The following is a 26,850-nucleotide window of genomic DNA, read 5'->3' as shown; positions in this document are numbered from 1 at the left end:
TCAGATCAGATGAATCACAACTTCAACTCCTGGATCACATTTCCAAGCTCCAAGAGAGGTCTGCACAGATGGTTTAGAATGAGACAAATTGCCACTGTCTAAAATTAAGGGAGATGAATCTCATCCTAAACTGCTAGGTCTGAGGTTGTGGAAGCTGGGGGAAACATGTGGAATCAAAATAAGACTAGAAAAGAAAGACTGACAGCTACACCTTGAGTGAGAAATCCTCACTTCCATCAAATACAAGTTTAAATTTTGGCTCCATCACTGTGCTTAGAATGCAATTAAAGGTTTGCGCTTTCAATGGAAATCTTAGAAATCTTCACCAATTTGTGCACTCAGAGATGTCAATAATTTCTGGCCACAGTACGAGAATACGTACACTTAATTTGTCTAAGACTTGCTATTGAAGATTTAAGTAACATTTATTCACATATTTATTCATTTGTTTATTTATTTAGAGTGAAAACTTGCAGATAAAATGTGTAACAACACTCTTTCCTCCCCAACTTCATCTTAGCCCCTAGAAAATTACTGCAACTCTTTCTTCACACCTCTGAGGGTTGTTCTTTGTTTTTTTTTTCCCCATTCATTCTTACTACATTATGCATGCTGTAGTAACCAAAAGCAAACTACATGGTGGGCTCTTCTATAGATTAAAATGACATAATTGGTCATTTCCAAAGCTTCTCAAGGAATTTTCATTAAGATTTTAAAACCATAGACCTTGGTTGTCATTACTGAGATCTGCACAAATGCTTCCATTGCCATCAGGATTGTTTCTAATGATTGTAACTCCAGGCTATGAAGAAATGTCAGATTTGCTTGTACAGAGCCTTAGAACATTTGAGTCCACAAACTCGCACACACCAGTGTGACAACCAAGTATTGCAAAAATCTGAATGTTTTCCAGGGAAAATAACAGATGCTTCTCTTCCCCTTTTCTTCTCAATTCCAGCAGAAAGTGATGGCGCTGAATTATAAAAACTGATGAACAGAAGCATAAATATTAAGACTGCACACTGCAGTGAGCAGTATTTTTGTCATGTGAGTGGATCTACCCAAAGTCTACTTCAAACACGGCAGGCACTTTTCAACCTCTCACTTAACAGTGAGGCTCAAGGCAAGTTTCCAAGTAAAACCCTGCTACTACATGCCCACCTCTACTATCACTGTTAAATTAATTTTATACTCATGTTCAAAAACAATAGATATCCTGTCTCCAGGACTGGCCTTGATGTCTTTCCAGCCAGAAATTGAAGTTAACCCATAAATCAGTAAGGAGTCATTCTAAATATTTTATATGAATAGCAGGAGAAGTACAGTCGATCTTTTCTGGGTAGAACTGAGGAATATCTTGGAAGTAGGGGGTCCTTTTTTTCCATGTTTGTAAGCTAGGACAGATCTGTGTAATTGGGAACTAATCACTGAGACAACACTGGTTTGCATCAATTGAAATTCAAATCCTGACCATTCAATAACATATTACTACAGCTGCATGGATTTACCTGGACCTGAGCAAGGCCTTTGACATGGTCCCCCACCACATCCTCATCTCCAAATTGGAGGGAAGTGGATTTGATGGGTGGACGACCCGATGGATAAGCAATTGGTTGAAAGGCCGCAGACAGAGGGTGGTGGTCAATGGCTCTATGTCCAGGTGGAGGCCGGTAACAAGTGGTGTCCCCCAAGGGTCTGTCTTGGGACCGGTGCTCTTTAACATCTTTATTAATGACATCGATGAGGGAATTGAGTGCACCCTCAGCAAGTTTGCTGACGACACCAAGCTGAGTGGTGCGGTTGATACGGTGGAAGGAAGGGATGCCATTCAGAGGGACCTTGACAGGCTGGAGGGCTGGGCTCAGGTGAACCTGATGAGGTTCAACACGGCAAAGTGCAAGGTTTTGCATTTGGGCCGGAAGAACCCCAGGCACCTGTACAGGCTGGGAGGAGCGGTCCTTGAGAGCAGCTCGGCAGAGAAGGACTTGGGGGTCCTGATGGACGAGAGACTGAATATGAGCCAGCAGTGCGCTCTGGCAGCTCGAAAGGCAAATGGGATCCTGGGCTCCATCAGGAGAGGGGTGGCCAGCAGGGACAGGGAGGTGATTGTCCCTCTCTACTCGGCTCTTGTGAGGCCCCATCTGGAGTACTGTGTCCAGGTGTGGAGCCCTCAGTACAAGAAAGACATAGAGATTTTGGAAAGGGTCCAGAGGAGGGCGACTAAGATGATCAGGGGGCTGGAGCACCTCCCCTATGAGGACAGGCTGAGGGAGTTGGGCTTGTTCAGCCTGGAGAAGAGAAGGCTGCGGGGTGACCTCATTGCAGCCTATCAATACCTGAAGGGAACCTACACCCAGGAGGGGAGTAAACTCTTCAAAAGGGCTGACAACAGCAGGACTAGGGGAAATGGTTTTAAGTTGAAGGAGGGAAGATTTAGGTTAGATGTTAGGGGGAAGTTCTTTACTAGGAGAGTGGTTAGGCCCTGGAACGGGCTGCCCAGGGAGGTTGTGGATGCCCCGTCCTTGGACGTGTTTAAGGCCAGGTTGGACGGGGTCCTGGGCAACCTGATCTGAATGTGTATGTTTGGTGGCCCTGCTAGGCAGGGGCGTTGGAACTACATGATCCTTGGGGTCCCTTCCAACCCGGGTGATTCTGTGATTCTGTGTGATTGGGGTAGTCATGTCCTACTCATCATGTTTTGCAACCACCATCCTGTTTTTTCTAGCACAGGCTTTCCCAGGTAGGCTGGTCAAGTGCTATAAGTCCTACACAAGTTGATGTGATGTTAAAGGAGGTGACTGGGTCCTGCTGACAAAGTTTCTGCTCACTTGTTCTCCTAACAGCAGAATAGCAGAAATTGAAATGAGCAGAACTCCCACTTACATTTTCTCTGTAAAAATCTGTAATCCTGAGAGGAGCAGACAAAAACAAATAAACAAGCAAAACTCTATAAAAATGAGACATAAATATGTAACACTATATAACTGTGTATTTCTGCCGATTTATGCAGGAAAGCAAGAGAATAAATTGAGAATTTGGGTCAAATCAAAAGGAAGTACACAGACCGTATCAATAAGTCAAGAATAAATGTGTCACTCAGCAGATGTCAGCACATCTCTGCCAAATGATAGTGATTGCTCAGAGCTTCACCTTGCTTATGTTCAGGCTTCTTTCCAAGACTGGGGACTGAGAAGCAAGGAAATCCAAAGGAATGTTAAGCTGTTAAGAAGACAGGAACATCAGCTGGGTATGACTTTTCCTTTCTTCACTGCCTTTAACATGAAAAGACAGTGAATTTGCTCCCAAATAGGTGAAATAACTCAGCTCTGAGACTAGGGTTTTCAAAGGGTCTCAGTAGTCTGAATCTCATAATGACTTCCCATCTTCTTTTGGTGATGATGAATTTATGATTGTGGTACATTTTGGAAACAAAAAAAAACTTTAAGGCAATGCGACCACCATTTTATGAAACTGAGGGACAAGGCTGCACCAAAGCAGATGGCTGTTGTATCGAAGAATTAGGAAAAGACATTTAATTTTCCTGCCTAAACACATCTTTTCAATAGGAAGGCAGCAGAGCTGACTGGCTTTTAGATGTAACTTAATATGACACACTTGTCACACACAGACAGAAGTCATGATGACCCTCAGAGGGCTTGTTAACCCTATCTATTTACCTGTCTTATGAGATCAAGCCCTGCTAATGGCCAACAGGAGTCTTTTGTGTGAAATTACTGGAGCGATAGGGGCTGGAGTGGGGTTTTTGTCCAAATATATCAAGGAATAACCCCTATGACCTATGTCTTTATTGTGGCAACAATAGACTGGTTTCACAAGGCAGCATTTTCAGTAGAGCTGCTTGAAAGACAGGGAAGTGAGCTTGTAAATGAAAATTTTAAAATGCTCCCACTTGGCTATAATCAAAATGGGCCCCTTCAGGTTTCACAGTATGCTTTTATTTTTAGCACTCCAATAAGCTTAACCCTGTTTCTTCACTATAACTTCTGACAAGAATAATCTATACAGCACACTGAGAAGCATAATATAAAAAAAAAATGTTTTTGTAATATGCAAAGTTTTCTTTCTTAATTAAAAGCCAAATTTGAGGGTGAAATTGCTGTCAGCATGAAAAAGAATTTTCCCTGTTTTAATTGCCATTTTAAAGTTTTAAGTGAGTTTCATTGCGTGAAAAAAAGGCTCAGGCTTTCCACAGGCACGACTGCTGATGTTAAATGAAGGAAAGCTATGGCCGTTTTTCCAGAGAAAAGTCTGAAATGACTTAGGGTTAGGCATTTGCAAACTTCTATGTATATGTCACTTACAAATTCAGCACAGGATTTGTAAAATAATCTCTCCTGTTTGCTGAACTAGGGCTAAATGGGTCACATTGGTATAGAGTGTTATAGGGAAAATTTGGTGAGGTACTGGAACAGGCTGCTCAGGGAGGTGGTGGAGTCCTTGTCCCTGGAGACATTCAAGAAAAGGGCAGATGTGGCACTGGGGGACATGGTTTAGCGAGTACAGTAGGGATGTGTTGATGGTTGGACTAGATGACCTTAGTGGCCTTCTCCAATCGGAATGATTCTATGAAAAACAATTTGCAGCAGCAAGAGCTGTGATTCCGATAAAAGCAGATTGTATCTTGCTTTCTATTTGACTTTAGCAGTTCTCCAGTTCTCCCAGACGGTAACACACAACCCCTGGAGGTAGGGCAACAACTGCTCTAGCAAATTTTCCAAGCAGATCTGAAAAGGCGATTGTAGCTGTCCTAAAATGTCATAGCCAGCTCTTCCTGCTGATTTTCTTCAGTCAACAGACCAAAGCCCGAGTCTGAATGAATATAAACGGCTATAAGACAATGGCCGAACACTAGCATAAATTTATAGCACTTCAGCTCCTGAGTGATTTATACTGTCCTTGAAATGCATCTTGGAAATGTCAAGTATCTGCTAAATATGCATGCACTGAAAAAAATGGTATTGCCGTGCCAGCGGTTCACCATGCCTGCCAGGATGTATCTTCCAGGGATTTAAAATTCAAACGTCATCTTGTGTTAATCTACTGGAAAAAAGCATGTCCTATCAGAGAATAAGGTGCCTCAAATCATAGCTCAGTGCTAAAGGGCAGAGTGCAGGACTACTTTAGTAGGTGGAAAGTAATTCACTTTTCTTTCTTATAGAGAAACAAGTGGTCTCAAATAACTGGTATTTTACCAGAATTCAGCTCATGTACATGCTCCTGTTGGTGCATGGTATGGCTTATCTTCCCATTGCTCAGCAATCTGAGGTATCCAATGTCCCCATATGATGCTCTCAACTAGCTTTGGGTGCTCTCAGGCTCTCCTGTTTGTAGTCCCAAATTTGAACATGGGAGGATGTTACGTCATGTGAATCAATTCACTGCTCTTAAAGTTTTCTTTTTTTTTGTTTTCTTTTTCTGATGAAAAAAGGCATTTCAACAAACACAACACTTCTCTAAGAAAATTTATGGATATCTCATGTTTTCTTTTTTCTTCCCACTAACCTCTGGAAGTAGTTTAAAAAGGAATACATAGTTGGAATGTGAAATTGCAGATACTCTTCTCTAGCACACACTATTTCAGGGAGTTGTAACCTCAAAACATTTTTTAAAAGTGATTTAAAATATTCAAACTAAAGAAAACATTATTTCAAACTGTTGTAAAATGTATTCGCTTTAATGGTTACAAAACCAAAATAAAATGAATAACACTGAATCACAGAATTGGAGGGGTTGGAAAGGTTCCGTGGGGGATCAAAGGATGTACCAGATGATTTTAAGGGCCCCTTCCAACTCAAATGGTTCTATGACCTATTTATACTTGCTTTTTCAAATCCAACACATGAATAATGAGATAAATGGGTAAATACCTTAATGTCATTTGACCCTGCACATAGCAGGAGGGTTGAAACCAGATGATCGTTGTGGTCCTTTTCAACTCAGGCCATTCTATGACTCTATGATTCTATTTTATTTTTCATTTTATTTTTGCTTGCTGTCTTGGAAAGACCATATATTTTACTTAGAAAGTAAAGTCACTGAAATTTACAAGTTGTTTGGCAACTTTTGTGTTACATGGTTTGTTTTGTTTATTTAACCTGCTCAAGCCATGGCCTCCCAAGCAGTGTGTTTGTGGCAGAGTATGACAACTCCCAGCAGAAAGAAACCAACCACCTGGGCAGCTTCTAGCTGCATGACATTTATTGCTCAATCAAAACATTTCAAGAAACTGAGAGCACAGCAGTTCCAACTGCCCCAAGATGACTCAGTAAATTGGTGTGAGAAGAATCCTACTGGTGGCAATAAACCCCATAAAAGGAAGAGCCTTGCTTCTTTTACAAAGTTAGCTGGCTCATTAACTACAAGTACACCAGCCCAGTCTCATTACAAAGGTCAAACACAGAGCAGCAGACAAATCTTTAGGCGTTAGTAAATCTAGAAATCTACAGCTACCCATTACTCTTTTCCTTATGAGCAAGCAAGTGATGTCCTACCAGCAGACAGCAATAGGAGTAAATGCAGAAGTCCATGCAAAACGAAACAAGAACTCATGCTCATAGAGAGCAGAAACAGAAAAGAAGCAGAAAAACTCATCTCATTTTTATGCTGCCTATTAAGCAAAATGTATTTATCAGAGAACATCATGCTATCTCTCACCCACAACTCCAGCAATTTAGTTGTAGCAATGATCACCAACCTGTACCTGACATGAAACCAAGCAACTTCAATAAGACCAAGTGCCAGGTCCTCCAGCTGCATGGAAGAAAGAGATCTGGAGGTGCTGGTCAGTAAAACATGAGCCAGCAGTGTGCCCAGATGGCCAAGAAAGCCAGTGGCATCCTGGCTTGTATTAGAACAGTCAGCAGGAGCAGAGAGGTGACTGCCCTTCTGAACTTGGCACTGGTGAGGCCACATCTTGAATACCATGTTCAGTTCTGGGCCCCTCACTACAAAAAAAAGACACTGGGGTCCTGCTGTGTGTCCAGAGTTGCAAAGGGCATGGAGCACAAGTCTTATGAGGAGCAGCTGAAGGAACTGGGATTGTTCAGTGTGGAGAATAGGAAGCTCAGGGGAGGCCTCACCTCTCTCCACAACTCCCTGAAAGGAGGTTGTAGCAAGCTGGGGGTCAGCCTCTTCTTCTGAGAAACTAGCATTAGGGCAAGAGGTACTGGCCTTAAATTGTGTCAGGAGAGGTTCAGGTTGGATAAAAGAAAAAAAAAATCTTAGATATTATGGTGAGGTCTTGGAACAGGCTGCTCAGGGAGGTGATGGAATCACCATCCTTGGTGCTGTTCACGAAACATAAAGATGTGGCACTGAGGGACAGAGTTTAGTGGACATGGTGATGATGGTTTGATGGTTGGACTAGATGATCTTAGAGGTCTTTTCTAACCTTCACGATTCTATAAACTTACAGGCCCTTCAGTGATGTCCAGATCCAAGGAATTGTGGAAAGTGAGAGCGGTGGTATTCAAACCACTGTGCCCTTGAAATTCTTGTCCACAATACAATTCAGAGTAGTAGTGGTATGCAATTTCAGCAGTTGGAATAGTTTACAAGAACTACATTTACAAGTAACAAGTTTACATTAAACTGATAACAGAATATACACATAGTTTGTAGAAGGAAAACGGAGTTTTGTTTGAAGAAATGGGAAGTGTTTAGTATGCGAAAAATCACTGATTCCAAAATTCCTTCCTGTATATACTCCCTGCATGGACTGTGCTCTGCATTGATGTGTAACTTCATGTTGCCACAAATGGCTGAAAGCAAGATGGCTGGGAGATTTCCCAATTAATCAGGAGCCAATAAGAACATCAATGTTTCCATTCACACAATAGTGTCTCAGAGATCACTTAGAAAACTTAACCAAATGAGGGACTTCACAGACCACATTCAGCTAAACGCAGATGTTAGAGCTGTTACATTCAGGTATTCAGGGACCACTCTCAAGATGTGTTCATTTTCTGCAGATGTCCCAGCAGAGACACATAACTCTGGAGAGTTTAGTTAAGGATCCAGTTGGATGATTTCCCTGCTTGGCTTGCATTATTGCGTATGACAACAGACTCTTTGTCATGCTGTTCAGGCAGTCAAACTGGAGAACATGTGTGCAAAGCCTTTTGACTCTTGACAGTGTCTACACGTTAAACTAGCCTTCAGGTCAGAAAAGCAATAACGATAAAACAGGCAACAGAACTGAGCTGACTTTGTAGAAAGAAAGGGAAAAAAAAAACATTACTATTCGAAAGCTTCCAAAATAAGTATCACGTTTGCACTCACGCAAATACTCTTTCTTTGAAAGAGGCTTATTATCATCAGGCAATAACAGACAATGTGTTATGTAAGCAAACACCAGCATGACTCAAGGACTGAATATATTGACCCCATCATAAATTTCTTCTTAGACTGAAGGAAAGCACCAGCTGCCATGTTTATATTTATCTTGGCAGGTCTGTGGGTTCTAGCCTGGAAGATACCAAGTAACAACGCCTGTGAAGTGAGAGAGCATGCACTTTAAATAATGCTATGAAGTTTCTTAACTTCATGATTTTCAAATATGTACTACGCAGATTTCAAGAGTGAAAGATATGAAATCTTAGTTGCATGAAGATCTGACCCTGAGTAAAAAAAGAAATGAAAGAAAAGGAAGTCAGAGAAAGTACTTTCCTTGATGCAGTAGGATCTTCTTCCAGACAATGAGATTCACTTTGAAAATGTTAATTTGTACCCACTTTGCCTGAGTAAGTGGTAGGCAGCCCTGACAATGGCTGGGACTTGGAAGTAGGTGATCTTTGAGATCCCTTCCAACACAAGCCATCCTATGATTCCATTCTAAGATTGTATGTATGAACAAAGAATTAGAAGACTAATTCCCACGTCCTGCTGCTGTGATCTTAAAATTAACTGGCCAGTCTTTTGCCATTTCATTGGAGGGGGAAGGTTACAGATCAGCTGTCGTAAGGTTGGTTCCAAATTTTTCCAACATCAGAAGAAATATGACGTTTTACAAGTATCAAATATCCTAAACGTGTAGCATTTTCAGAACAACATGGATGCTTTTTGGCTTTGTGGCTTTGTGAAAAGCGACAAAGACGCAAACAGGGAAAGCTGAATTGAGACAATTTAGATGACGAATATAGGTTTTGCTCCTTATTTTGCCATAACTAGTGAGGTTACATACACAGGTAGAAGAGAAAAAAGTTCTCCTACATGAAAAAAAGAAAAGCGTTTTCTTTTGCTACTGGCAAACAGAATGCAATGACTGTATTATTCAGGTCATCCTTATTTTCTGTTACAGTGCAAACAGAAGCCTACAGAGGTAGATAAGTACACATCTGTCTTCATCAGCAGTAACAGAAATACTGATAACTGTGTTATTAACGCATCCTTCAGATGACATGAGGATTTTAGGATTTTCTTTTCCCTCACACCAATAATAAATTTGACTTCATGAAACTATGCCTATTTATGCCAGTATGGCCAATGGAAAGACAAGCCTGCAGTTGTAAAATAATGACTTTTGGTATGAAACACTGGGAACGTTCCTGCTGTTGTGGACTTGTACTTCATTCAGTTGAGTAGCTATCTGTGAGCCTGAAAGGGAGCGACTCATAGCACTAGCAATCATCCCCAATGTAATTTACTTCTCCAAGTGCCAAGTGCTTAATTCTTAGCTTGGATGCTTCTTCTGAAGGACCTGTTTCAATGACAGTTAAGCATAGCATAACACAAACTTCATTCAGCTTGATTATTTCAATGGAAATTACTGTAGAGACTTTCAGTCTGTTATGCAATGGAGAAACTTGACACAGACAGAAAGGAACTTCGGGAAGAAAACTGGATTGAGATTGGGATAGAAAGTGCATGAGATGGGATTTGCTTATGGGAGAAGGAGAAATCCCATTACCTGTATTTGCAATAAGGTTTCACAGAGATGCTTTTGCCAAGAGCTCCTCTAAATCTGTGTTGAAAATACTCTGCAAATTCCAAGGTAACCAACATAACCAGCTTGTTTTGGCTTTGAGCTTTGGGCTCACTGATGCCATAATGCTTAGTTAAATATTCCTATCAAAGAGATGCCACAACTTGGAACGTACACTTCTGCAGAAGACAAAAAATAACAGAGAAGCACTGCCCCATCTCTGCATTTCCCCTCATCTATTTCCTCCCTGCCTGACAGAAATTGTTCTCTACTCTACGGAGCGTTATGGATGTTCTCATTAAGGAAATGGCCCACAGAGTAGCAAAACTTCCTTTAAGGTTTTTCTAAGAAATCTAGGTTACTCTTCCTGTGCTATGCATGGCTCAGACAAGTTCTTCCCATTAATTCTCCCCAGCTCATGGTGAACAAAAGTTGTTCGTTCTACAGCCCTGGTGGGATTTTATTTTTTGCTGAATGATGCACCTCAGATTCCCTGGATATATAGTTTTCTTGTGTCTTCTAAATTAACACACACAGAGATTTCATTTCATGCACGTAAGAGGGATGCAATAAACAAGTGTCGAGAGAACTGTCCCTTATCATCATTTCTGCTGTATTTTCACTGTGGGAGTTTCAATTCTCTTCAACAACTGATTTTTAATCTCACTTATGTCTATGTAATATGAATGTCAAAAGATATACAATGGGATCTTTCAGCAACTGGTTGGGAAGATACTTTGAATAGTTGCCAGAGTGAGAAGATGCTTCTGAGGAAGCTACAAAAAAAATTATGCTGCAGTGAAATGGAAGAAAAAACACTTTTGATAGTGTAAAACCCAAACACACTATTTAATACAATTTTCTCACAGGCTAGTTAATACTAGGTCACTTCTGTGCATGAACAACATTCTAAAATAATAAACGTTGCCTTAAGAAAATTGGTTACAAGGATCTTGAAGCTAACTGATGTATGCTCTCATGTCCCTCAAGGCATTAACATCTGATGTACATTCTGGAGACGAATCAGGCTCTGAAGTTGTACATGTATAAAAAATAAGCTGCCCCCCCAAAAAAAAGAAAAACAAAAAAGAAAAAAAAAATCAAAACAAGAAAGAATTGGTAGATATTATCTTGATTTTGTTCTGCACTTGCAAACCTGAGTGGTGTTTCTCAGTGGGATGCAGCAAGCTCATTTCAGTGTGAAAGGAGATATGTGATGCTAATAGAAATTTGCATAGGTTTGAGCATGGCAAAACAATTCAGATAGATTAATAAACAACAGAGAAGATTTTCTTCTTTTATAATTTACATGTGGCTGCCTTAGGACTTGATCTAGTTCCCATGAGCTCTGTAAGTACTCCAAGTGAGCAATGCAGGTTAGTAATATCTTCCCAAACCTCACTTCTCTGATGTTTAAGTCCCTCATCATGGCTTCGGGACTGTTAGCTCACAAATTTGGAACTGGAAACTGCTTCAGAAGTGCTTCATAGTATTATCATACACAAAAACCCACCAAAAAAATAAAAAAAGAAAAAAGAAAAAAATATCTGATTGCTTTTAGCTGCATCAGAACACATCAGTAACAAAGAGAAAAGTCCAAGAAGTTTAAAAGGAACAGATCACTGTGTTTTATTCTACTATACTCTATTAAAAAAAAAAAGATGATGGTCACTGGTTGGCTGCTGTTGAAGATAATCATAGAATCGTTTGAGTTGGAAGGGACCCTTAAAGGTCGTCTGATCCAAGTCCCCTGCAATGAACAGGGACACCTACAGCTACATCAGGGTGCTCAGAGCCCTGTCCATCTTGACCTTGAGTGTATCCAAGGATGGTGCATCCACCACTTCTCTGGGTAATCTGTTCCATGTCTAACAGTTTCTCTCATCTCCTCCATTCCCAAGAATCCTCCACAATGTTCTTAGCCACTGGCTGCTATAGAATAAAAAGAGGTCAACTAGTGGGCAGAAAGTTCAAGACTATGTGTGCATGTATGTCATAATGGTTGAATACTATAGATTTAGTCAAACACTTTCTTAATGTGGAGAGAAATTTCCATTTAGGAGAAGCAAGCTGTTTAATAATTTTTATTTATATTTTTTTGCCACCCTACAATAATGACAGTAACTACTACTGGTGTTGTTGCTTTTTAACTAGAACTCCAGGTAGGAATAATTAAAAAAAAAAGAATCCCTATATAGTTAATGCTACATATTCTTCAGCTTCTTTGTTGTAGTCAAAATTGAACAAATTTTTCTCACCTCAGAATCTTTTTTTACGCTAAATATATCTAACTAATCCAAATGTAAGAACACTATTGCATAGAGCAGTTTGTCAGATCAAAACATCACTAAGGGCACAAAACACAGGAAAATTAATGGCAGCATCACTATTAAATGCAGTTTCTTCTGAGAGAACACACAGCAACACATTGGAATGGCCTAGGAGCACAACAAAACATACTTCAGCAGTGATACCTACCTATTGTGTCTCCTTGCTCATGCACCATGGAGGCCAGGTCTTTAATGATCTGGTTCACATCCAGCATGTCACTCTGAAAAGACAGAAAACATAAAAGACATGTTTTGTAACCAAGCTTTGTAACAAGAAAAAAAAAAAAAATAAAGAAAAAAAAAGTAGGACGAAAAAGGAGAAAAAAAATAGGGAAAAAAAATAAAGGAGAGAAAGAATAAGAAAAAAAAAATCTATGTAGGAGTAAAAGAAAAAGACCAAGTGCTCCATACACCCATGGTAAATCAAAAACCCCTTTAAACAATGCCATGGTTTATTGGATCTAAGTAAGCCAGTTGAGTTGAGTTTTCTATAAGAAACAGGTAAAATGATATGATTTTATGGTTGCTTTTCAGAACTGCAGAATCCTAAGAGGAAAAAAGCAACAATGAAAACAACTGCTGCAAACCTACCTCTTTTCAAAAAAAAAAAAAAAAAAAAAAAAAAAAAAAAAAAAAAGATACATTAGGTGCAAACTATTCATCCTAAAGTGCAGATCCTTACAGTGGAGAAGCCCATTTTTAGAATGGCATTCATCTGGTAAAAAAAGTTATTTGTAAATTGATGCTGCTCCAATCAAAAAATCACTGAATTTGAATCTCTTTATTGGTAGACCATCAAGAAATCAATCCATCAATCAGGCTGTGCTTGATGAATGGATTAATTTATATTTCTAAATGTACCAAAAGTAAAATTAATAGATTAAACACAGAAATTTTCCTAGTTCTAAGACAGCAATCTCCAGAGACTTTGTTTCCCTATTATCTGAACAGTTACCATATATAACAGCAAATGTGAGCATATGTTGACTTTTTATGTCACTGCCTTTTATAAAAACAATTAACCTAGCAATAACAGACATAATAATGCAGACACTGCTAAATGCACTACCAGTAAGGCAACATTAGCAGAGCAGAAAAATAAAAAAAGACACTCAAGCAGGATGCATTTAGTTTAGCTGTACAACTTCAAGAATCACAGAATCATTGAGACTGGCAGGAATCTCTGGAAATCATTTAATACAATGCTCCAAGCAGGTTGCTCAGAACCAAGTCCACTTGTTTTTGCATATCTTCAAGAATGTTCATAGACCGGGCAACAGTATGTCCGTGTGTTCCTTGTACTGGGAACCCAGCATTTCAGATATGCTGAGCAGGGAGGTAGGAGTATCTGCTTTGATCAGTTGGCAGTGCTGCTTGCTTAAAGAAGCCCAGAATGCTGCTGGCCTTCTTTCCCGCAATGGTGCACTGATGGCTCAATTTCAGCCTGCTGCCCATCTGCACTTACGACAGAATCACAAAATCATAGAATCATTTGAGTTGAAAGGGACTTCTAAAGGTCATCCAGACCAATTCCCCTGCAATGAACAGGGACATCTACAACTAGATTAGGTCGCTCGGAGCCTGGTTCAAAGAGACTTCTGAAGAAAATACCTCTTCTCTGCAAGCTTTCCATATAGACAGCCAGTCCCCAGCCTGTAATGGTGGTGCCTGGAGTTATTTCTCCCCAAGGGCAGGACTTGTCACTTCCAGTTACTGTATCTCATGAGGTTTCTTCCACTGAACCTTTCCCCAGCCTATCAAGGTTGTGATTTCAGCACAACCACCTAATATTCAACAGCAAGGATCTGAAGTCAAGATAATAAATATGCACTGTTTCACACTCACCCATGGTGACAGCCATCTCATGGTAAAAAGCTATCAGGTTAGTTAGTTACATTTGCTTTCTTCCAGTCTTTGGGAACATCCTCTGATTGCTATTCTTCAAATATGATCAAGAGTGGTCTCACAATGACACTGGAAAACTCCAAAGCTTTTGGTTCATCCAATCAGGTCTCATGGGCTTAATCACAGAATCATATAATTGTTTGAGTTGGAATGGACCCTTAATGACCTTCTAGTCCAACTCCCCTGCAGAGAACAGGGACATCTACAGCTCAGTCTGGCTGATCAGAGCCTCCTTCAGCATGACTCTGGATGTTTCCAAGGATGAAGGTATGTTCATTTGGTATAAATGTCCCTCGGCCTGATGCTCTATCATCAAGAAACTTCCTTGCTGCAGACTTTCCCTCTACTCTCAGAACATTCTCAGAGATTCCTGAGGAACAGTCTTACCAGTACAGTAAGCTGAAGAAGGCATTAATCCATACTTTTGTGTCCTTTATCTTTAGTTCTCACGCCCTCTTGATATATTTGTTCAGCTTTTCCTTCCATCCTTTCGTACACACATCCCCAACTCCTGACTTTCTAAACTTTTTGTTGGCAGATTGGAATCATATCTGACAGAGTGGCACAAAGATATTAAGTTTCTAAGAATTTCACTGAAGGAGTAGATAAATGGGTTTAAGGAAAATTTGCCAACTAGACAGCAGAGAATCCAAAATACAGAAATATGAGTACACTGATTCTATAAATATTTCACAAGTTGATGGATACCAAAAACTCAAAACAACACATACAAGGGCACAGCAAACCAGACTTCTTCACTTCAGTTCACTCACAGAATCAATTGTCTGGATAACACAAGAATTATAAAATTAAAATCAAACACAAGCTCAACCAAGAAAGCATCATTACATCTGCACAACAGAGGAGCAGCAACATATGCCTAATGTAATATCTGAGATCAAGATGTTTTCTGAAACACTGAAAGTGCTCTGAAGAACCTGCTTCTCCCAGGGCTAATTGCACAGTAATTAACTTGTTTGCTTGGATTCTGTTGCAACTCTACCATCACGCTAAAATGTCAGCTTGTTTCCATCCCGCTTCTCAAGAATTCAGAATTTGTTATGGATAAATTTAGGAAATGAATAACAAAATGAATACACATCCTTCTGAAGTTTGTTATAAGAATGTAAGTGGCAGAACATTTAATCATAAAATGCAATGGAATCACAATCACTGGCAATAAAGCCTGAGAGTACCATTGTGAATTTGTGAATATGTTCAAAATGTTGAATAACTGAGGAAGTAGGAGAAACAAAAGACTTAAGAAATTGTGAGAAATCATAATAAAACAACAAAAATGAAAGAACACAACCAAAACCTGCAAACAAAGATGGGGTAATGCATCACAAAATGCACTTCATTGATTCACTTGTCAGCCTAAATGAAGCTTTAATTATGTATGGTATTATTCATAACTTGTAAATTCTGTAGAATATTTTTTAAAAGCAATAATGTTTAAGTAACTTTGATTACACCAGATCACTGTGGTCATAAATCACTGTCAAGGAATGAGGAGAAATTTGTGGTGATTTTTTGGATAGAGGAGTTGTGGGGTTTTTATTTGTAAAAATATTTGAAAGAAGAAGGTTTAATAAAATGTGAATAAACGAGAATTAACTTGAACGTGTTGTTCTGCTCTCATTTAACTGCTTAGTAAAAGATGATTAAAGAAATATTAAACAAATAAACAAACACACAAACAAACAAAAAAGCACTAAAAAAAGCCCATAATGCTCATTTGTCTCTCTTGGTTAAACTGCCATTGACATCAGTCTTCGCTTTCTGTTACAAACAACAGAAACAAAATTCTTCCTGCACTTCAATCAGCCTGTTTTGTTTTACTCCTCTTCTTTTAAAACACTTCAAGTGAACACAGCCTAAAACTTGTCCTTTTATTTGTACATATATTAGGTTAGAAGGAAGCTATTGTAATATATTGAATTACACCTCCACTCAGTTTTTCCACTGGAATAAACTATGTAGGCAATTTGGTCTAACAAAGATCAGCTGGGTCCACGTAGGGCCCTCCTCAGCTATTTACTGTAAGGAATTGGGCTGTCTGCTTGCTGATCCCAGGATATTATGATGAGAAGGGGGAAAAGGGAAGGAGTGAGAAAGGAAATTCACACTGTGAATGAATTGTTATGTCTCAGATTTGTCATTTTTATGCAAGTAGTTGTGAACAACTTTGTGGCTGTAGCGTATAGATCACTTTCAAATCATTGTATCAATGCTTAAAATTATTGTTCGGCAAATATGGGTTATTTAAAACCAGATTCTGAGGTGGTAGGAAGGAAAAATTGTGGCTATTTGGTGTAAGAAAAAACAACAGAGGCAGTTGTAAGGCACAGAGTACAAAGCAATCTGACCTGAAGCAAGCAATATGCTGAATAATTTAACCTGGCAATGTGAAGTTTCCAAGCCCTGATATATGTAAGCAAAATAAAAAGGAAAAAAAAAAAAAAAGGGAAGAAAAATAGCTAGAAATAAAGACCATCTATAATGGCATGTACCTAGCAGCTATGTTTCTGTTTCTCCTTGCCAAGTTATCTCTATCATGAAGTACCTCTGAACTTGCCAGGCATCAGAGTTTGTTAACAGAATCAAATTGCATTGGTTTCCCCAGTTTTGCACACAGTACGCAGAACTGAAAGTGAAATAATGCTCCTCATAAATCTCTTTGACTCCACCAAAACTGGGAGTACAACAGCAGCCCGTTTCAAAAATGTGTTCTTCCTGCCAGCTACTTAGGTTGGAGTTTCTTGTTTTTTAATCAACATCAGCCTCGACTGGTTGTCAACAATTCAGACCCTATATTCGGCAGCAAGAGGGAGACAGATTTAAATCATTCATGTTTTAATTTTTTTTTTTCCAAAGGAGAAGTTTATGTAAGACAAGTCATTATTACAGTCAGAATATGGTGAAAATAAATGTCATGTGATAAAGATAACCAAAGCAAGTGGAGACCTGCCAGCTAACAAGCAATGTAAATGAGAAAAATAGAACACAGAAGAATCTGGAACTCTAAAAAACTGGAGCATTTATTCTGGACAGAGAAAATGCGTTTAGTAAGTTCTGAACAGAAAGCACTAGGCAATTATGGAAAAACTAAATGAGTAATTTCACCTGACTTGGTAAGTGAAGAATGACACTGCAAAGTACCCAGAATTTGGAAAATTTCTTTAATTCCAACTCTTGCACAGTAACTTTTGGAAATACAAGTTTGCAGATAAACTGAAACTTTACATTTCCCATTTTTTACTTCAGCAAGACCACAATCTCAACATTATAAAAATGAATCTGGGGACAAGTTGAGTCGTAAAACTCAGACATTGTTCCCAAGATGGGAACAACCTTATCATAAATCCCAGCAGCCTGTTTCCCCACAGAATGAACATTACTGAGATAGTCACCAAGACAGCAAATAAGTAAACCTCCCCTCACTTCCACTTTCATGACTAATGAGCTGAAGATTTATTGATACAGAAAACTTAGAACACAGCCCTGACATTACTCATATTCTAAGGACACTTCTGTATTCCAACCACAAAAGCAACACTAAATAAACCAGAAAGGGGAAACATGCTCTCTGGAAAAGGATGCAAAAAAAAAAAAAAAAAAAATCATATACAATCAATGTTTTCTCTGTCCTACTTAGCAAAATTCCAGAATCCTTTATTGATGTCAGCCCAAAGGATAACTCACACGTGCTTCTAAGGATCTTTGATTAAGTTTGTGTAAAAAATGGCATCAGAAATATCACTGGTCTGTTCTATTTAGCATATGGGCATATATGTGTACTTGCAAACTATCCATTCACGTTTTACAGAACTACCAAATAACATCTATACTGTTTGCTGGCTAATTATTCAGGTGATGCTGAAATCTACAACTGAGATGCCATTCTGCCCCACCATCTTGGAACAAGCTATAAAGTAAATCTGAAGTAAATTCTGAAGTATGTAATATAATGTCCAGGTGTTCATGTCCCCAAAATGAAACAAACAAACAAACAAACAAACAAAAACACCTTACTACTTACCCTGAGGTACTGGAACAGGCTGCCTAAGGAGGTGGTAGAGTCACCATCCTTGGAGGTTTTCAAGGAAAGCATAGAGGTGGCACTGTGGGACATAGTTAGTGGGCATAGTGGGGATTGGCTGATGGTTGGACTAGATGATCCCAGTGGTCTTTTCCAACTTTAATGATGCTGTGATTCTTGAGGGGGAAAATAAGGAAGAAAAAAACTCCACAAAACCCAAACACTTTGTAGTGTATACTACGTTCCACCAAAAAGATACTGAGATGTTCCACATATACTATTATATTTACAATATCACTGGGGGATTTCTTACTCTTTGGTTCACTACATATGAATCACATGTAAAAAGCACAGAGAAGGACAAATCCATGCGAGGTACATCTATCCCCTTTCTCTTCTTAAAATCACAGGTAAGAAGGAACAGAAAAAAGCTTATATAAGAAGTCAGCAAGCTTCTCTGATGCTGGATGTGCAGAAGCTAAATCTTACTGTAACAGTCTTTCAACAAATATTTTTCTCTTGTCTGTGGCTGGGAAGAAAAAAAATAGCATTCTATAAATCAAACTGATTCAACCTAAGCAGCAGCAGACCAGCAGAAAATTGTTTTGAGGGCAGAAGCTATATAGAACAGCAATTACAGACTGAATTAGATCTCCTTTGGGACAGCACAAGAGCCACTGTGGGGAGTTACTCTCTTTCCCTTGCTCACTTGTGTGTGCTCGCTCTCTGTTTTGTTGGCGGTACCATCTTGGGAGGTGTAGCACAGCCCTGCATAATTAAAACAGTTGTGTGTAGATTCAGCATGCTAATCCCATATCTTCTCAGGGACAGAGGAATCATGACATGTGGCATAAACATTCTTCCTGACCACCAAAAGCCAAACAGTGAAAAGAGAGCGGAGGGGAGGCGTCATGGCAGCCTACAGCTCCTCAAAGGGAGCTGAGGGCCAGCACGGAGCTCTGCTCTTTGATGACAGGTCCAGTGGCAGAGGGAACGGCATGGAGGTGCCTCTGGAGAGGGTCAAGTGGGTGTCAGGAAAAGATGCTGCACTGAAGAGCAGTGGGCACAGCTAAAGCTGCCGGAGTTCAAGGAACTCTCAGACACAGGATTTGGATTTTAGGTGGTTCTGTGTGGAGCCAGGAGTTGGGCTCCATGATCTTTGTCTGTCTCTTCCAGTCTCAAGACATTTTATGGTTCTATGACATACCTCAATCTCATAAGGCAGAGGTGAGGCTTTAGCAGAGAGGACCAAAACAGGGATGAACAGAGCTCCTCAGAACAGCCAGCTGGAAACATAATTCATTACGCTCTTAGCACTGACCCAAGGATATGTTTAACCTACCATACCCTCCTCAGTGCAAATGTTTGAGCAAATTTCTGTGTACTGAAGAGGGCAATGGTGGCACTTGGGAAGCCCAAATGACTGCATATTTGAAGCAGAGGCAGGAAGAACAACTGCAGAACTGGTAAAAATAGAAAAGGCATCAACATATTTAATGCAGCTCACTTCCCTTTGTCCACCCTAATGGACATCTCACACATCATCTAATTACTCTTTATTCTACTGATGATCTTGAATGAATTGGACGTAAGACCTCCAAGTCACCTTCTCTATCACCCTCAGAGTGCCTTCTGACCAGCAGCAATCTGAAGAGGATTTTTTTTGACAGGTGGTTCCCCTGGAAAGCTCCTCTCCCCTTAGCCATCCAACCCTGTCTGAAGACTTGTCTGGACCCCTCGTGTTAATAATAAGTCTCATCTTTTGTGATACCACCCAAAAGGTGTGATAAAGAGCATGAAGGTGATACAGAATGTAACTGTGAATATTTTGTTAGCATCTTTTAGTCACTTTTCTCTGGTGCTTCACAACTGTGTATTTAAATCACACTGCCTACAAATATGCACTGCTATCATTATCCTCCATATATTCTATACCTCTATACCTCTATATACCTGTATATACCTATGTATATATCCCAGACTATTTAGGACAGATCATAGAATCATAGAATCACCAAGGTTGGAAAAGACGTAAAAGATCATCCAGACCAACCATTCACCTATTACCAATAGCTCCCACTAAACCATGTCCCTCAACACAATATCCAGTCTTTCCTTGAACACCCCCAGGGTCATTGACAGATATTTTCTTTCATGGGAACTTTATCAGTTACCAGTCCATGCTGAAGGTCAGAAGTGAACTGGTGCCTCAGGGAAATGGGATACTACAAATGACAGGAATAGATACTTTGACCTCTCAAAGACACTTAGATGTGGAAATGTGAGATGAGTTAATGGAGAACCTCATCAATATTTCTGATTTGAAAGAGGTATCCTCCCTTTATATTTGGGAATCTGAAGCATACAGGAAGTAGCAAAGATCGTGTAAAAAATTCTTCTTAACCAGGGTTTTGAACTTCTAATTAATCTACATCCAAAGTTATACTTAAAAACAGCAGTTATTAAAAGTATTTGGCTTTGTATATGCGCATACATGTGGGCACTGTACAGCCATACATACACTTTTATTCTTCTATACCCAACCAAAAACACACATCCTCTTGTACAAACAGTAACTATATATATAGATACACTCCTATTTTTAAGATCTTACTTACCCCAACATACACCAGGTATTAATTGGGCATTTAAGGATTAGCAAACTGCAGAGACACAAACATAACCTATTTCAGTCTACAGCAGAGCAAAACAGAACCTAAATCTTACATGCTTCTCCTAGCTAATCGCTCTGTTGCAAGATAAGCAGGGATGCTGATGTGTTCTGATAACAGGCAAACAAACAAATATTAGTCTGCTTTGCTTAGTCCTGACAACAAATGTTGTATTGATATTATTTTATCTTAAAGTCAAAGGCACAATAGTTTCATATTTAATATAGTTTGACAAGGGCTAATGATTTTAAACTGAAAGATTTAGATTAGAAATAAAGAAGTTATTAACTATGAAGGCTCTAGAGCCACTGCAACAGGTTGTCAAGAAAGGCTATGGATGCCCCATCCCTGGAGATGTCCAGGCCAGTTTGGGTGGGGCTATGGGTAACCTGATCCAAATGTTGGACTAGATGATCTTTAGAGGTCCCCTCCAATATAAACCATTCTATTATTCTGCGATTCCATGGTTCTATGATTCTTTAATATCAAGCAAGAAAGGCTCTTATCAGAAAACCAAGAAATAACATCTGTGGGGAGAGCAAAGGAATTATTAGTCAAGGTGCAGAGCAAACTCATCTGTGATGGATGAGATCAGGTGCATTTATGCATTCTGCTGTGCAAAGTGCTTCCTCCATTTCCAACTCTCTCCTCTTCCCCTGGAAAGTCATTAAGTCCCCAACTGCTCACTGCCCACGGTGAAAGCTATAGGGAGATCCACACCCTATGTGAATTGAAAGGGAAGTGATTTCATTACTTTCACAACTACAGAATTATAAAATTGTTTGACTTGGAAGGGTCTTTTAAAAGCCAACTGGTTCAACACCCCTGAAATGAACAGGGACGTCTACAGCTAGAACAGGTGTCTCTGAGCTCCATCCAGCCTGATCTTGAATGTCTCCTTCGGGGCAATCATGGGGGAGAATATCAGCTCTCCTTTGCATATGGGGGAATGCCACCATCTTATTTCCCTTTTCTCACTGTCTGCTGTTACTGCATTTTATTAACACAGCTGGTGCAAATCTCTGGGATATTGTAACACGCATTTGGAAGTCGTAACATTAAAAATCTATTAGACTGATCACACCTAATGTTTGTTGTCACATGCTTCTTAATTTGTGCCTTTGTTTGGACAACGTCACAGAACAACTATCCACGTCCAAATGACAAACCCAACGTTTTGCTCTCCCACAAGCAAGTTTCTAGCTGCTTTGCAACCAAAGAAAGATCAATATCTCGTGTTTCCAACAAAGCATTGAGCTGCATATGAAAAAGGCTACCAGGCTAGAAATACTGTTTCTGATTTCTGTTATGTCAGAAATCTTCCTGTGTGATTTTTGCACAAGTCATCTGTCCCACCTTCCTGCAAGGCGCATTAAGGGGTCCATTCCATAGTTAAATTTGTTTATGGGGCAGATTTGAGCCACAACAGATGAATAAAATACACAGAAAAAAAAAAAAAGTGCAAACAGAGATAATGAATTGCTGATATTGTGTGATATTGTGGCATTCATATTCTGGAAACAAAAATGCCTAGTGATGAAGAAAGGTTCTGAAGTTATATAACCATTAAAAGCTAGAATACAAGTCATAGCTTCAGGGGTTGTGAATTTGCTGGTCTGATGCACTGAGAACAAAAATGAGATACAAAACAGACATAAAAACAGCCACATCAACTGAAGAAGAGCTGTCCACCCATAATGATCCACTGCCTTATCTGAGAACAGTCTTTTATCAGCAACAGCTCACTCAGTCTTTTGCAAGAGCTGGGCAATAAACACACTGATGAGATGCAATTGCCATGAACTGGTTCATGCTGTGGATACCTGTCCACCAGGAACTATTAATTCACATTATATGGTTATATCAGCTTCCAAACTGCTCCAATGAGCCATGGGTCTCTTCAGCAACAAACTGCAAGAAGGGAGATACATGGCTTCATACTGCAATCTATTTTTTTATTATTATTTTTTCAGTTTTTTTTTTCAATACATGTCCCCTATTTGGGGACATGTAGTCTTCCGAAAAAAATGAAGTTATTTTAATACTTACAGCTAAACATTTTTGCAGCTGTTCAGATGATCTCCCAAGAAGTAAGTGACCAAAGATATGGAAATTCATATCCAAACTCCAAACTCAGTATCTTACACACTGACTTTTCCTTTAGCATCACCTACTTTCTGCCCTGGGCTGAAGTATATAAACTAATACAAGTAGTGTGAGAAGTAGCTGTAATCTATCTCACTGCCTGATTCCAGCCCCAGGAAAGGTAGTTTATTGCAGGCAGTTTGTTATCTTCAGAAATCGTAACGGTGCAAAGATTATGACAAAAACTTCAACTTTTTCTACACTTCGTTTGCAGCCCTATTAATTCTTTACTCTGGATTTATTTCCATGAGGGTCATTTAACCAGAAACATACAATGAAGAAATACATTTTCTTTTTAGGAGTGTTCTGGGAAATCAAGCAATTAGTGCAATCTTAAACTGTCATGTATTATCAATTGCCACTCAATTATTTTCCTTAAGTAAAATACTGATCGCAGAGTCTGATCTGCAGCTATGAGGTGCTGCATTCACAGCTCTCCTTTATTTAGGTGCACTATTTATTCTTGCAAAATTAAAAAATATATGTATCTAATTTTAACTGAAAAGGGAAAGACAAAGAGACAATGGAGAGGAGAGTGACAATACATAGTGTTTTTTTCACAGTTTTCTGCTATATGGTTTCAAGCTATGCCAGAAGAGGTTTGGGTTGGATATTAGGAAAAATTTCTTCTCAGAAACAGTGGTGAGATATTGCAACAGGCTGCCCAGGCAGGTGATGGAGTCACTGTCCCTGGAGACGTTCAAGAAACATACAGACGTAGCACTGAGAAACGTGGTTTAGTGGAAATCATGGGGATGGGATGATGGTTGGATTAGTGATCTTAGTGGTCTTTCCAACCTTAATGATTCTATATTGCCAGTTCTAATGTTGAAAATAGCTGTACTCTAAATAGAGTCTGCAGTCAATCTTCAGTACAGGTGGAAACCATGGCTTTGATGCAGGGAGGACCCTGCCTCTTAAAGATGTCACTGAATGTTGGAGGAATCTGTCCTCTGCCTCCAGGAGTCATCACATATCCTAATTCTACCCAAAGTTCAGACAGTCCTTAATGGTAAAAACTGGGCAAAGAGAAGACATCATCTGTATATAAAAGAAAATGGATATGCTATGTCTTGTCCTACGTATTTCTAGAAACAAACAGTATGTTCTTTGCAGACTACTTGAAATTTCAGCTCTGTGGACTGCTGACTATATTGTTGACACTTACCTTGTGTATTTTCAGCCAGTAATGCAGACCTTCTTAAAGGAATAAATGCTGAGTAAAGGCACCTGAGGGACAATTAATTAAAGCACAGCTAGAGGCTTAGGAAAGGAAGGCTTGACAGCTCACACATCCTGTAAAAATCAGACTTGATGGAGTTGACTTTGTAGAGCAACCTTCATACAGCTTTAGGTTCCGTTCTGCACGTAAGATAGCTTCTTTTTAGAAGTATCCATTATATCCAAAATGATTAATCTCATTGTTCATCGATTACTTTTAATGTTTAATTCATACTTATCTGTCTCTAGTTACTATCTGGTAATTTGTAACTACTTTCAAGCTTAATGTTTTAAATTATTCTATCCTTTTTTCAATGCTATTACACATCGAGAATCTCAATGCAATCATCACGGCTCAACTAATCACTGCTGCACTTTCTGAGCCTGCAGTTGGTAAATTCCTGTAATCTCTCTTCATAAATTACGTGTAATACTTCTTCCTCATCTCCTTCCCTTTGGATTGCCTCCAAATTTCTAATAGAAAAAACTGGTCCAAGCAGCTCTTTCTCAATTCTTATACACCTTCCCATCAGATAAACATTGCCTTAGGCAGACTTTGAAAAATGTATGTCCATTTGCATTACTTTTCAACTTTCTGTATTTATTTTCCAGATGGAAATTTCCATGTCTTGGTTAAAACTACGTTAGTGACTTACATCATGCTGATGAGCAGCATTTTGCCCATGTCTCAAAGGTGAGTGAGTCGCAAAGTATGAATGGTCTAGAAAAGTTATTCTATTGACTTCAGCAATACAATCTGGGATTCTCAGGGCAAGTCCTTCAGTTTTGGCAGTATAAAGAAATTAGAAAGGTGCAAATCTTTCCACCCTGCAATCCCAGAGTCACTCATAAGAAAAGTTTCCCTAGGCTTCCTCAGTAGGCACAAGAGGGAGACAGGCACCTTCAGAAAGCAGTAGATTTAAACCAGTGAGATGAGTCTGCAAAATAGTAAGTAGCACTGCAAAGAGGGAGAATTCTCTGAGTCATTGTTCTCAGAGAGAAAAATGTTCCAAAAATGCAATTTGGTCCATCAACCCTGCAGATAACATATCCATATGTTCATGCTGATTGGTGGTCAAGATGCATTTAGAAAATGCTTAGTTTAATATCTAGTTTAACTCTTAGTTTGCCCTGTGTGGAGTCAAGATCACATCTGGAGTGACATCCTCAGTTTTTCTTAGTTTTCTCTCTATGTTTTCACTCTGAAATGCCTGAGATTTCACAGGCTTTATTTACTCAAGCCATGAATCCCTTCATTCTACTTTCATAGACACATTGATCTCACTGTCCAGTGCAGTTTTTCCCCATCAGTTCCTCTTCATTATGGGCTTTAGATATGTTAGAGATTCACTTCTACTGTTCCAGCTGCTATCTACTCCACCACTCCTTCCTTCTTTGCTTTTATTATGTCTTTCATCTTGTTTGCAATGCTTTATCCTTGCTGTGTCTTCTCCACGTTACCCTTTCCTCTTTCAGCTTTTTGTTGTTTTTGCCACCCATTGGAAGAATCTGGTCTCTAAGGTTGTTTTCATAGGGGAAAAGCCTGGTCTAGTATTAAATGGGGAGGTTGGTGGCCCTGCCTGTGGCAGAGGTTTGGAGATTCATAATCCTTGAGGTCCCTTCCAACCCTGGCTGTGATTCTGTGAAAAGTACATGTAATTTTATCATATTTTCCATGGCAGGGAATTGTAACTAGATGATCTTCGAGGTCACTTCCAACCCAAGCCATTCTGTGATTCTATGATTTGTTAGCTAGGCGATAGAACATAATCTTATCTGGCATTTTGGCTTTCACTGTTCAAAGGCATATGAAACTACCTATTGATTTAGATCAGTACCACTGTAAGTTGAAGGCTTCAGAGTCATTTCCCAGTAAGAGCTGAGGAGAAGCAAGACAAGGAAGACAACTCACATGTATGGAAAATCCATAGATGATCATTTTGAGACCAGGTTTTACTTCATTTAGAGCAAAATTCAAGAGTCACTAACAAGTGGCACTGTGTATTCCAAACAGGTAGATAGGGATCAGTGCAATTTTCAGGAGGAGGACCCCAAATTCTGGGACTGGAGAACAACAGGGCCATCGATATTTTGCATCCAGAGATGCATATATATTTCTAAAAAGGAAAACAGGATAGTGCCAGATATGTGCATACAACTGCTAAATAGATATAAACATGTAATAGCTCTTACATATGCGGATCATCCATGCTGTATCAGTAAGTGTCCAACATTCTAAGATCTTCTGTCCATCTCTTAGCAGCACTGTGAATGACACTACTAGTCAATAACTGAAATGACAGATATGAACAACAAACAGCTCTCCCTTTAACCAAAGCAGCTCTCATTCAAACAAACATTCACTTTACTTCGTCAGTTTTGGTTACGTGCCACTGTCAGATGGGGAAGAGGCTTACTTACTAAATAGTCTAGGTCATTTAAACCTCTGAAGGACAGAGCTACTATTTATAGAGCAGTTGGTGGATGACATGTTGATGTCTGCTACACCTATATTTATAGCTCAGCAAACTTCCCCAGGCTCTGCTTAGTGTCAATGGAGAGCCAAACAGTAGGTTTGAGGAGTTCAGATTA

General features: G+C 39.4%; 1 protein-coding gene across 7 annotated transcripts in view; it reads right to left on the bottom strand.

Moving 5' to 3' along the window:
• The window catches only part of TSNARE1 (t-SNARE domain containing 1), a 496,518-nt gene that overhangs the window by 208,137 nt on the left and 261,531 nt on the right, over window positions 1–26,850 (bottom strand). For all 7 annotated transcript variants that reach the window (XM_048938875.1, XM_048938870.1, XM_048938876.1 and 4 more), the window contains one exon: window positions 12,422–12,494. In XM_048938875.1, coding sequence (XP_048794832.1) covers window positions 12,422–12,494 — 73 coding nt within the window. The remainder of the gene's footprint in view (window positions 1–12,421; window positions 12,495–26,850) is intronic.

The sequence above is a fragment of the Lagopus muta genome, chromosome 3 (genome assembly GCF_023343835.1).
Source record: "Lagopus muta isolate bLagMut1 chromosome 3, bLagMut1 primary, whole genome shotgun sequence".
Classification (NCBI taxonomy): Eukaryota; Metazoa; Chordata; class Aves; order Galliformes; family Phasianidae; genus Lagopus; species Lagopus muta.
The sequence above is the reverse complement of the archived record's forward strand: the minus strand, read 5'-3'. Positions and strand labels throughout refer to the sequence as shown.